Consider the following 13,031-nt stretch of genomic DNA (forward strand, 5'->3'; position numbering starts at 1 on the left):
AAATATTTATTGAAGTTACCTTGTGTTAGGTGCTGGGATACAGCTGTAAAGAGAATGCCCTTGTTTGAACAGAGTCCTTAGGTATACAGTTGGGGGACAGTTGAAAAAAGAGACAATTAATTGCAAGGAGTGATAAATGCTGTGAAGAAAATATAATGGAGATAGGACCACCAAATAAAATATTGGACACCTGGTTCTATGTGAATTTCAGATAGACAGTTTTTGTTTTGTTTTAGTGTATGTTCCATGCAATATAGGCCTACATCATCTAGCCCCTGCAGATCTAACTCCTCCTGTCATGCTCCACTTTATTTTTTAAGCCCCAGTGTAGCCGGGTCCTGTCTCAGAGCCTTTGCTATTAGCATCCCCTCTTCCTGGAAAGCTCTGCAGGCTAATCCATAGCTGTCTTCTTGTTGAACTTCAGGTCACTTGTTTAGAGATCTCCTCTGGCCATCCCCTTGACAATCTACGTCACTGCCTGCCGTATCACTGTCTTTCAATCTTCTCACAGCACTTATCAAATCTGAAAAGATCTTGTTTATTCCTTTCCTCTCTTTAAAACAAGCTCCACGAGGGGCAGAAAAGTTCTCTTCTATCGGAGATGCTTTGGCCATGACTTTGGACAGTTCCTTCGATAGTTGTATAAGACCCACTAGATGCCTGACTCTAGCCCTGACATCAAAAGAGGGCACAATTCAGCGGACACGCGCCTCATGTGTGCCCTTCTCAGAACCGCGAGAGGGATGCCCACTAGCGCGGTCAAAGACCATTGCCGCGCATGACGTCAGCCCCCTCAGAGCGGGGCCGTGATTGGTGATTGGAATCTGGGTGGAGCCGAGCGCCCTTGGCCCCGCCCCTTACTCGGCCCCTTGTACGCATGCGCCCCGGCCGCAGCCTCCCTGCCGCGCCATTTTGCCGGGGTTTGAATGTGAGGTGTGGAGTGGCGGTAGGAGTGGAGAGTGCCGGCTACGGTCCGTGACTGGGCTTCCCTTCTCCGTTCCCGCGTCCCCACGAGGTGAGGCGCAGGCCTGCACGGCCTAGTGTCGGGGCTTCTCGGGACCCGGCTGGGGGAGGGTGGAAGCGCTCCTTGCGCTTCCGAACGTTGGGAAGCCAGGACCGCACCTCCGGGCGAGAGCGGAACATTGGCCCATGTCTGGGGAAGCGTCCGGGGGCAGGGGCTTCGCTTTCGCGTCTCGCCTGTCCTGGCGGCATCCCAGGTCTGAGGTGCAGGCTCGGGTAAGCAACCCCACCCCCGCCTGGGCCTGTGAGGAGCGAGGACGGCCCGGGCTAGGCCTGGCCCGTGCGGCGCGAGCGCCCGCCTCTTCCTCCTTAGCGCCGCGCTGATTGGCCGCGCTCTCGGGGCGGCCTGCTCTCGTTGGTCGCACCCGTGCGTCCGTTCTCGGCGCACCCGGCCGCCCGCATCGTGAGGCGAGTGCGGCTGCGGGGCCTGGCCGGCTGCGGAGCGGGCGTACGAGCCGCCGCCCCGGCCGCCGCTGCTATCCTGGGCCTCCCTTTCCCGTTAGGGCGGCGGCGCGGCGGCGGTGGTGGCGGAGCGCCACACCGCCGAGGGCTTTGGTCTCCGCGGCTGTGAAACGGGCCCGGTGATCTCACTTTGCTGAGTTGCTCGTGAGGGTTAGACTGTGGTCTGTGTCCCCGAGGAGGTCCGTGCACCTGTCGGGTTACCAGGGTCCACCTCTTGAGGGAACACCTACAATGTTCGGAGCTTTGGGATTCAGCTTAGGAACGAGAAGGCCTGGATTCGTTTTCAGATTTAACCCCTCCTTAGGGCTGGCCACTTCATCTCTCCGAGTCTCCACTTCCTCATCTGGAAAAGCGGGGTTGAAAACATTTACCTCATAAAGTGGCTGCGGGTCCCCTGAGTTACTACCCTGGTTTACCAAGCCCCATCTGGGGTGACCGTTGTCCACCTCTCCCACCCACCTCTTCTCCTTGACCACTGTAGCCACGCTGCTTACGTTTTCTTTTTATTACGTGTTCCGAGCGCATGTCCTCCAGAAAGCGTTCGGACGCGCCTTTCGTTTGCTTGGACATGCCAACAGCAGATCTTTGCAAGGCTGGTTCCCTGTCCTTCAGGTTTCACTCACGTTACGCCTCTTTTTGACCAACCTTTCAAAGGATCTCTTTCAACTGATCATATCACTCTAGTTTTATTTACTTCATAGTTTTTTTTTATCATGTTCTAGAATCACTAATAGTTTACTTGGTTATTGTCTTTTTCAAATTTCAAAGGCTGATACCTTACCTGTCTTGTTGCTGCTGTAAGCAGATGGCCAGTGCTTGCCACATGGTAGATGCACAAGTATTATTCCTCGGAAGAGTCATGCATGAAAAGGGACTTTTTACTTTTGGATCCTGCCAGTGCTCTTTTTCGTCTCCTCTTGGACCACCACAGTGAAGATTGTGGCCCTTTTTTGTGTGTCTGCATTTTTCACATAATTCGTGGGACTGGATCTACCCAGCCTCTTACTTCTTAAGACCCTATATCTTTCATTTCTTTACACCAGTGCAGGGGAATTCTTTATTCCCCTCTGTTTACTTTGATTTTTGCTATGAGAGCTAGGATAGAGGAGAACCATTTTCTGTACAGTATTAGATAGGTTTGGGGGCAGTGCTGTACCTTTGGTATTAATTTGTTCCTTTATTCATTTAATAACTTGGTAAATAACTTCATTTAATCCACTTAATCTCTTTGAATACAGTGAAATTTATCTTCTTTTGTCTCAAACAAAATGGACAGAGTTCCTTCCCTTGGGGAGCCTATATTCTAGAGGGGGAAAGAGACAAGGTTACAAATAAATGGCTTAAATAATTCCAGACAAATGACAGATGAAGGCGACTTCTCTGAGGAGGTGGCATTTGAGCTGAGACCAGCTATGGAAAGATGAGGGAACAGAACATTCCAGGCAGAGCGAATAGAAAGTACAAAGGGTTCGAGGAAAATCTAGCTTTCACAGAGTAGTATGTGAAGGAACAGGTGTCTGGAGGTCAGATCACATTGGGCTTTGTAGACAATGTAAAAAGTTTGGCTCTGCATCTCAGTGGTACGTTCCTGTGATGAGAAAGCAGAAGGTGGACTGAGGTGCTGCAGTGTGTTCTTAATGTGTGTGTGCCAGATGGTTTTCATTTATTGGATCTCTCTCCCTTCCCCCAGATGTAGGGCCTCTGGAGTGGTTCTCTAATGCAGAGGAAATATCTTAAGGAAAAGGCATACATCTTGGGTCAACTTACGTCACAGATTTCTGTGTGGTGGCCTTGGAAAGCAAAGCTTTTATTCCAAATGTCTTCATCTGTAATTGAGGACCTTTGAGAAGAGGCTAGACTTAGGTCCAGCCAGTCTTTCAACAAAAAGTCTGGCATAATTGATTTATTGTGGTACATAAAGCAAAAGTCACTCATTTGTGTCCAACTCTTTGCAACCCCGTGGACTGTAGAGTCCATGGAATTCTCCAGGCCAGAGTACTGGAGTGGGTAGCTGTTCCCTTCTTCAGGGGATCTTCTCAACCCAGGGATTGAACCCAGGTCTCCTGCATTGCAGGCAGATTCTTTACCAGCTGAGCCACCAGGGAAGCCCATTGTGGTACATGTTTTTCATGTATTTTTGGGTAGAGATTTCCAAAAATAGCTCAGTGGAGAAGTAAAGTATCAGCCTTCATTTAAAGGCAAAAGAGTGAATTTTTTCATTTCTAGTTTGTCTTTAAAGTCAGTAATGCTTTTTACATTTATATATTGCACATATTTCAGAATGTCAGTGTACCTCCACCTCTGGCAAATAAAGATAACTAGACCTTAATCTTGCTGCCTCTGGAGTATTCTCTAAAATTACCTGATGTGTCATATTTTCACAAATCAGGACTTAAGCTTACAATTTGGGTTTATAGACACTGTCACTGAGGAGACAGAAAAGGGATTTTTGGACAAACGTTTAGTCCCTTAACATTAAAAATATAAGATTTATAAAGTATTTTACCTTTTGGGGGTTGTAGCATGCGTGCTTATACTCCTCCACCAGCACCACCACCACTGCACACACACACAGTTTCCCGCCATACACTTTTTTTTAACCTGGCCCTTCAGCTTCGCCGTTTTGTGGGGGTCACTTTCGTGTCTCCTAGAGTCGGTTGGCTCCAGCCCTTCTGTCTCACAGGCAATTGACTGAATAAATGCGAAGCATGACTGCTTTTTGATGGGGGAAAAAAGATCAATAAAGGGTATGTAGCTTTTGAAAATAGGGCACAAATACACAGTAGGCGCTCTTCACTGTTTTAAGAATCGAGGGAGAGTGCAGTGAACAAAACACAAAGTCCTTGCTCCCATGTTGCTGACAGTCTAATGGAGGGGAAAGCATAGTAAACAAGAAAGCAGTTTATAGGCCTGATAAAATTGGAAAAGCAGAACCAGAGAATGGAGAGTGACTGAGCTGGGTGCTGTTTTAGATAGGATGGTCCAGGACAGCAGCTCAAAACAGAAGTGACATTTGAAAAGAGACCTGAATGAAGCAGGGAGTGAACTACAAAGCTCTCCAGGGGCAGAGCCGTCTAGGTGGAGGAGACAGTGAGTCCTGACCCCCGAAATAAGCACTGGCAAGTATGAACAATATACAGGATAAAGTTCAAACTCCCATCTTCTTTGAAGCATTTTTGAATGAACGGAAACCAATTATGTCAGTATGTTGGTCACTATTTATCTGACAGATATAATTGAGTTCCTACATTATGTCATGCTTGCTAATAACTGATGCTCAGAGGATAGTCTCCAATCCAGACTGGATCCATGTTTTAGTCGCTTGACTGACATATTAGCTTATCCATTAGTTCATGCGGCAAATGCTTAGTGAATACTGTGTGCCAGGCAATGTTGAAGGTCCTGGGCTACAGAGGTGAGCAAGACCTACAAAGTCCCTGCCCCAGGGAGCTTACAAATAAGAGATGACAAGTCAAAGATACCTCAGATGAGAATAAGTGCTGTGAACAGTGCAATAGGGATGAGGTGGATGATGATTGTGGAAGGCTTTTTTGAGGAGTTGACAGTGGGCTGGATGATGCCTGATGTCAAATTAGAAGGACGGGTTATTACAGTCAGGGAGAACTTTTGTCTGGTTTGAGGAACAGAAAGAAGGCTTTGGTGGCTGGACAGCAAGAAGGTCAGAGATAAGGTTGACAGGTGCCAGCTTGCATGGGACTCTGTCATGAAGAAAGTTAGTAAAATGCAAATTTATTAAGGAGTGTATTTAAAATTTAAACTCAACAAAATAGGTTCAGTTACCTTCTGTAATCCCCCAAACACACATGCTGCCTTGTGTAAATCCCAAAAGGTAGAATAATTTGCATGTAGTAAAGACTTTTTTTTTTTTTTTCATATATACTGGTGTAAACGGTTTTCCTTGGCAACAGCAAACTTTCATGTTTTCATAACAGATTCAGCATTTCAACACAGAAAAAAGAATGGGAAATAAATTGATTAAATCACTGCTTTCCGGCCTGTGTTCCATAATAAAATGGTTCTGTGGCCAGGCTCTGGGTTCTTGAAGCTTTTAAAGCGCATCTCCAAAAGAGGGTGAATATGATGCATAGCATTTTCCAAACCTTTGGTGTAAAAAACAGGAAGAGTTGCTTCTCAGTGAATTGTGTGTGTGGTTGAGTGGAACTCCATAGAGTGGTTTGCCCTGTATCAAAGGAAGTAATATATATAAGTGGTGGAGTCTACCAAATCAGCCATCATGTTGGCTTCCCTTGTGGTAAAAACGAGTATGTTGAGGAGAATACAGATAGCTTCAAAGATTGGTCTCCTTAGAAGGCTGTGGTTTCTGGCTCTGGAGGAGTACTCTTCACAACCTCAGCATTAGCTGTAGCCCTTTATAAAGCCTATTAATCATTTGTAATATATTAGATGTGGATTTTTTTGGTCAGTCATAGCATATTCTGTGATTTATATTTAGTTTTAAGCTTTAAATATTTGAAAAGTTGCTTTTTATTGAGATATAATTAAGATGTAACATTAATTTCAGGTGCACAACATAATGGTGTATATATTGTGAAATGATCACAATAAACCTAGTTAATTAACGTTCATCATCACACATAATTACAAATATATTTGTCTTTTTTGTTCTGAACTTTTAGGATTTACTGTCCTAATAACTTTCAAATATACAGCACGCTGCTATTAACTGGAGTCTCTGTGTCGGACATTACATCCTCCTGATTTATATATTTATTTTGTAACTGAAGATTTGTACCTTTCTACCCACCTTCATCCATTTGCCCCTGCCATGCAGTCAACCACCAATCTGTTTGTTTTTTTTAACCAATCTGTTTGTTGTTGTTTTGCCATGCCCACCAATCTGTTTTTTTTGTTATTGTTTTGCCGCATACCACAGTATGTGGGACAGATAGAAGCCATGCCCCCTGCATTGGTAGGCAGAGTCTTAGTCACTGGACCACTGAGGAAGTTCCCTAATCTGCTCTTTTTATCTATGAATTTTTGTTTTTAAGATTCCACATAGAAACATGATCATGTGGTATTTCAGTTCAGTCCTGTCTTAACTCTTTGTGACCCCATGGACTGTAGCATGCCGGGCTTCCCTGTCCATCACTAACTCCTGGAGCTTACTCAAACTCATGTCTATCGCGTCAGTGATGCCATCCAACCATCTCATCCTCTGCCATCCTCTTCTGCCTTCAGTCTTTGCTAGCATCAGGGTCTTTTCCAGTGAGTCAGTTCTTTGCATCAGGTGGCCAAAGTATTGGAGTTTGAGCTTCAACATCACTCCTTCCAATGGATATTCAGGACTGATTTCCTTTAGGATGGACTAGTTGGATCTCCTTGCAGTCCAAGGGACTCTCAAGAGTCTTCTCCAACACCACAGTTCAAAAGCATCAGTTCTTCAGTGCTCAGCTTTCTTTATAGTCCAACTCTCACATCCATACATGACTACTGGAAAAACCATAGCTTTGACTTGATAGACCTTTGTTGGTAAAGTAATGTCTCTGCTCTTTAATATACTGTCTAGGTTGGTCATAGCTTTTCTTCCAAGAAGCAAGCATCTTTTAATTTAATGGCTGCAGTGATTTAGGAGCCCACAAAAATAAATTCTGTCACTGTTTCCACTGTTTCCCCATCTATTTGCCATGAAGTGATGGACCAGATGCCATGATCTTAGTTTTCTGAATGTTGTGTTTTAAGCCAGCTTTTTCACTCTTCTCTTTGACTTTCACTAAGAGGTTCTTTAGTTCTTCTTTGCTTTCTGCCATAAAGGTGGTGTCATCTGCGTATCTGAGGTTATTGATACTTCTCCTGGCAATCTTGATTTTAGTGTGTGCTTCATCCAGCCCAGCATTTTACATGATGTACTCTGCATATAAGTTAAATAAGCAGGGTGACAATATACAGCCTTGACATAACTCCTTTCCTGATTTGGAACCAGTCTGTTGTTCCATGTCCAGTTCTAACTTTTGCTTCTTGACCTGCATACAGATTTCTCAAGAGGCAGGTCAGGTGGTCTGGTATTCCTATCTTTTGAAGAATTTTCCACAGTTTGTTGTGATCCACACAGTCAGAGCCTTTGGCATAGTCAATAAAGCAGAAGTAGATGTTTCTCTGGAACTCTTTTGCTTTTTTGATGATCCAGCGGATGTTGGCAATTTGATCTCTGGTTCCTCTGCCTTTTCTAAATCCAGCTTGAACATCTGGAAGTTGATGGTTCATATTCTATTGAAGCCTGGCTTGGAGAATGTTGAGCATTATTTTGCTAGCGTGTGAGATGAGTGCAATTGTGTGGTAGTTTGAACGTTCTTTGGCATTGCCTTTCTTTGGGATTGGAATGAAAACTGACCTTTTCCAGTCCTGTGGCCACTGCTGAATTTTCCAAATTTGCTGGCATATTGAGTGCAGCACTTTCACAGCATCATCTTTTAGGATTTGAAATAGCTCAACTGGAATTCCATCACCTCCACTAGTTTTGTTCGTAGTATTTTTGCTTCCTAAGGCCCCTCCAGGATGTCTGGCTCTAGGTGAGTGATCACACCATCATGATTATCTGGGTCATGAAGATCTTTTCTGTACACTTCTTTTGTGTATTCTTGTCACCTGTTCTTAATACTTTCTGCTTCTGTTAGGTCCATACCGTTTCTGTCTTTTATTGTGCCCGTCTTGGCATGAAATGGTCCCTTGGTATCTCTGATTTTCTTGAAGAGATCTCTGCTGCTGCTAAGTTGCTTCAGTCATGTCCAACTCTGTGCAGCCCCATAGACAGCCTCCCAACCAGGCTTCCCTGTCCCTGGGATTCTCCAGGCAAGAACACTGGAGTGGGTTGCCATTTCCTTCTCCAATGCATGAAAGCGAAGACTGAAAGTGAAGTTGCTCAGTCGTGTCTGACTCTTAGCGAGCCCATGGACTGTAGCCCACCAGGCTCCTCCGTCCATAGGATTTTCCAGGCAAGAGTACTGGAGTGGGGTGCCATTGCCTTCTCCGAAGAGATCTCTAGTCTGTGGTATTTATGTATCATTTATTTCACTTGGTATACTGCCCTTAGGATCCATCTATGTTGTCACAAATGGCAGGGGTTTCCCTTTTTGTGTGTGGCTGGATAATCCTCCATTCTGTGTGTATACTACGTTGCGTTATCCATCGATGGATGCTTAGGTTGCTTCCATGTGTTGACTGTTGTTAATAGCGCTGCAGTGAACAGCAGACAGCGGGAGTACAAGTATCTCTTCTAGTTAGAATTTTCATTTCCTTCAGATAAATACCTAGAAGTGGAATAGCTGGAGCATGTGGTAATTCTGTTTTTAATTTTTTGAGGAACCTCCATACTTACTTCCAGAGTGGTTGTACCAGTTTACATTCCCACCAACAGGTACCAGGGTTTCCTTTTCTCCCCATGCTCGCCAAATGCCTGTTATTTCTTGTCTTTTTTATTATAGTCGTTCTAACAGGTACGGGGTGATAATCTCATTGTGGTTTTGATTTGCATTCCCTTGTGTTTAGTGATGTTGAGCACCTTTTCATATTGTCTTTGGGAAAATGTCTGTTTAGTTCCTCTGCCCATTTTTCAGCTGGACTCTTTTTTTCTGAGTTGTATGAGTTTTTTTTTTTTTTTTTTATGTTTTGGATATTAATTCTTTATCAGATACGATTTGTGAATATTTTCTCCTATTTAGTATGTTGCCTTTTCATTTTGTTGATGGTTTGCTTTGCTGCGCAGACATTTTTAGTTTGATGTCATTCTGCTTGTTTATTTTTGCTTTGACTTAGCTTTTGTGTGGAAAGTTGCTTTTTAATTACAACTGCAGCTGTCATCTTAGGAACCCAAAATTATCTTCCCAGGTGCAAATTCTCAGTATATAGTGTGTTGTCAATACCTATGGCTGCATGTTGTACACAAAAGAATTTACTCTAGTTTCTTTAATCTCAGAACTCAATGGGATCCTTATTTTATTGTGGGTTTTTAAAAAAATCTAATAATTCATATTTTTAACCTTTAGTTTGTGATATGTTTTTTCTTCTGTATCTCAAAATTGTCTCATCACTGATTCAAAAAAGCCCGTCTTCTGGAACCTTGTCTTGGCTAAGAATAAAGCTTATAGGTGATACCCAGAGCATATCAAGTAGATGACTTTCAGAGAGGGGGACATCCAAAATGTAAAATGATTCTCTTCTGTACATCCCTGTGTCCTCATGTGATCAATTACTCAAACCTCATTTTTGTTTTAGGCTCAATGGCAATGGAGCTCAGTGATGCAAATTTGCAAACACTAACAGAATATTTAAAGAAGACTCTTGATCCTGATCCTGCCATCAGGCGTCCAGGTAAAGTGAATAAATACTCTCTTGTGGTTGATTTATTCTTAAAGGACAGGTGAGAGAAACCTTTGTGCAATCTGTTTGTAAAATTTTAAAAAGAGATTAACACTTGAATTCTTAGGCATAGTTTATTTTTCATTTATAACATATGGCAGTGGGTTTTTTCCTTCTTTGTTTGTTGTGTTTTTGTTTCTTGAGTAAAATAACTTTTATCCCTTTTGGAATAAAAAGGACTAGTAAGTTTAGGATGCTTTGTTCACTGACCTTCCTGAAAATCCCTACACCTTCCTGTTTTAGAGATACAATAATCAGAGCATAGAGGTAAGAGTTAACTGCCTTAAAAGTGATTAAGTGAATGAAACTAGGTAATCCCCATGTTGGGTTTAATTAATATTTTAAGACCTAGGGTTCCTCCCCTTCTCCTCCTCCCAGATTTGACCAATTTTCATTAGAGATTTAGTGTAAGCTTAAAATTGCAAACTTGAATGCCTGTAGGAGTTGCACATGAAGGTAAAAGCCGGGGGTGAGGGGGCAGGCTGCGGGGTTAACTGCCTTGGTTAAGGGACAGATATTATTAATATTTGGAACCATCTAACTCGGGGGGATTCAAACCAGTCTTGCAAGATCAGATTTCCAGCTTTGCTTGAAAAATAAGGATACTTATATGAAGCGTTCTCATTTTTAAATGATAGTGATTAACATCAAAAACTTTTGAAATAACACGCAAACCAACAAACTACTTCTGGGGGCCACATGTGTCTTGTGGGTAGTACGCTAATGATCCTTGTTGTAAGCCATATTAACCAGAAATGCTCTTAATCTACTTCTTCAGAATTTACTGATGTGCATTCTCATAAAGAGGATTTTGGAAGCATTCCATGAAGACCCAGATGAATGTGTGCACATATGTGTTGTATATTATATATAGTATATATTATATTGTTGTATATTATACATGTTGTATATAATATGTTGTATATTATATATAGTAAATAGAATTATTTGTTTATTATTTACATGTTAATGCATCCATCCTAGTCTAGAAAGGCTTTTGTGATTTCTGTGAGGGAAAATTGTGATTTTCCTGTTAGTGCTTAAAGAAGTAATTTATTCTTGGATAAAAGGAAATTAATGGTTCTAAGACTTCCCCAGAAAGCCTCTGCCAACACTGTTTAATGAAAATTATTTTTAATAACTGTGTCTTTGTAAGGTGGAGGTGCTGTTGTTTTATGAATCCAGGACAAAATGTAGGAATAAATTGATGTTCTGATAAGAGTTGCAACCATACATTTCACAGGGATTGCCGGATATGAAATATTGACCAACCAAATATTGAAGCAACCAAAGCTTTCTATAAAACCATGTAAACCATAGTGTGTCCCCTCTTGAAAAATTTTTTTCAGTTCAGCATTCTTTATCTTTCAAGAAACACATGGTAGACACAAAGCAGGGAGGGTTTGAGGGTGGAAGTTAAACTCGGGACTTAATTTGGAAAGAAGGTGTTAAATCATACTAAATTGTAGAATAATAGATGCTAACCGCTGACCTTTTCAGTAAGTATTGAAACCTTGGACTGGATGCTGCCTTAAGAAGCTTAAGATAGGGAAAAATTGGAAGTGCTATAAATCATCATGGTCTGATCTGTAACCCAGGAGATTTATTATCCCTAACTGTAGTATGAGTTTAAAATATACGAGTAAAATCTTTGTATAAGGTTATTGCTGATATTAGAAATGTTTAGTTTGAAAGGAATACTCAGAGCTAGTAGGATAGAATAAGGACTGGACTAAAACTTTTTCAGTGATGAAATCCGCTAGCTGTGTGATCTTTGACAAGCTTACTTAACCTCAGTGGCCTTGTCCTTAAAGTGAGGGTAATACTACCTACTTCTCTGGGCAGTAGTGACAACGTAACAGATGGGAGTCAAACATCAGACCCATATGGTTAATAATAATATACATTAAAATGAATCAACAAATTTAATCTTAGTCACAGTCCTATAAAAGAAATGTTACTACCATTACTAATAGTACTCATAATAATCCTTCTGGAACAAGACAGGGTATATGACTTTTTTGCCCTAAGGTCACTTACTGTCTCTGAAAAGCAGATTCTCCTTCACATGAGGTGATCATCTGATCAGGCCACTTCATAGGTTTGTGAGATGAGTTAATGGATGGTAAAGTGATCTGAAAACTGAGATACTATGTAAATTTAATGTAACATCATGTACAATCCTAATCTTTCCATTTGTTGATGCTTCAGTCAGAAATATACATAGTTCACATATACATACAGTCTTAAGATTTGGTTTTAATAACATATCTTCTAACATGGGTATTGTTTTCCAGCTGAGAAGTTTCTTGAATCTGTAGAAGGAAATCAGAACTACCCATTGTTGCTGTTAACATTATTAGAAAAGTCCCAGGATAATGTTATTAAAGTGTGTGCCTCTGTAACATTCAAGAACTATATTAAAAGAAATTGGAGAATTGTAAGTATTTTATGAGTGCCTAGTTTAAGACCCTGCATGTTTAAAAGATTTATATGTGCAGTGTTCCTGAGTGATTCGGACACAGATTAAAGATAAAAAACAGGACCCTCCTCACCAAATATTAAAAAGTCAAACCCAAAAACATACAAAAAGTATAAAAATACCATAACCAAGTGAGATTTATCCCAAATATGCATGGCTGTTTCAGCATTCAAAAACCTATAGACTGAGAAAACGTAAATCATATTATTATTTCAATAGGTGCAGAAAAAGCCTATGTCAAAGTCCAACATCTGTTCATGGTTAAAAACAGTAAATTTGAAATAGTGGGGTCTTTCTCAGCATGATAAAGACTGTGAAAAAGCTATAACTAATAAACATAATGGTGAGAAACTTGAAACCTTCCCACTAAGGTCAGGTGCAAAACAAGGCCACTCTCGCCACTCCTTTGCAATATTTTGTTGGAGGTCCTTGATAATGCAGTAGGTAAAGGAGTATGCCATTTGGGAAGAAAGATATTTTTAAAACTGTCTTTGCTCACAGAGAGTTCCCGTTTTATTTAAACTCATATTGAGTCAGCTTCATAACCTGGGCTGCTCGAGAGAGTGAGACTTTGCTTTAACCTCCAATTTGTGTTCTGTTGTTGTTGTTTTGGTTTGTTTTTTTGTTTGGTCGCGCCCTGTAGCATGTGGGATCTTAGGGATCAAACCCGTGC

General features: G+C 41.7%; 1 protein-coding gene across 1 annotated transcript in view; it reads left to right on the plus strand.

Moving 5' to 3' along the window:
* Nucleotides 1-895: 895 nt before the first annotated feature.
* CSE1L (chromosome segregation 1 like) overlaps nt 896-13,031 on the plus strand; it is a 35,854-nt gene continuing 23,718 nt past the window's right edge. Inside the window, exons 1-3 of the mRNA NM_001014933.4 lie at nt 896-1,015; nt 9,733-9,828; nt 12,174-12,316. Coding sequence (NP_001014933.3) covers nt 9,744-9,828; nt 12,174-12,316 — 228 coding nt within the window. The 5' untranslated portion in view covers nt 896-1,015; nt 9,733-9,743. The remainder of the gene's footprint in view (nt 1,016-9,732; nt 9,829-12,173; nt 12,317-13,031) is intronic.

This window comes from Bos taurus, chromosome 13, assembly GCF_002263795.3.
Source record: "Bos taurus isolate L1 Dominette 01449 registration number 42190680 breed Hereford chromosome 13, ARS-UCD2.0, whole genome shotgun sequence".
NCBI classification, from domain to species: domain Eukaryota; kingdom Metazoa; phylum Chordata; class Mammalia; order Artiodactyla; family Bovidae; genus Bos; species Bos taurus.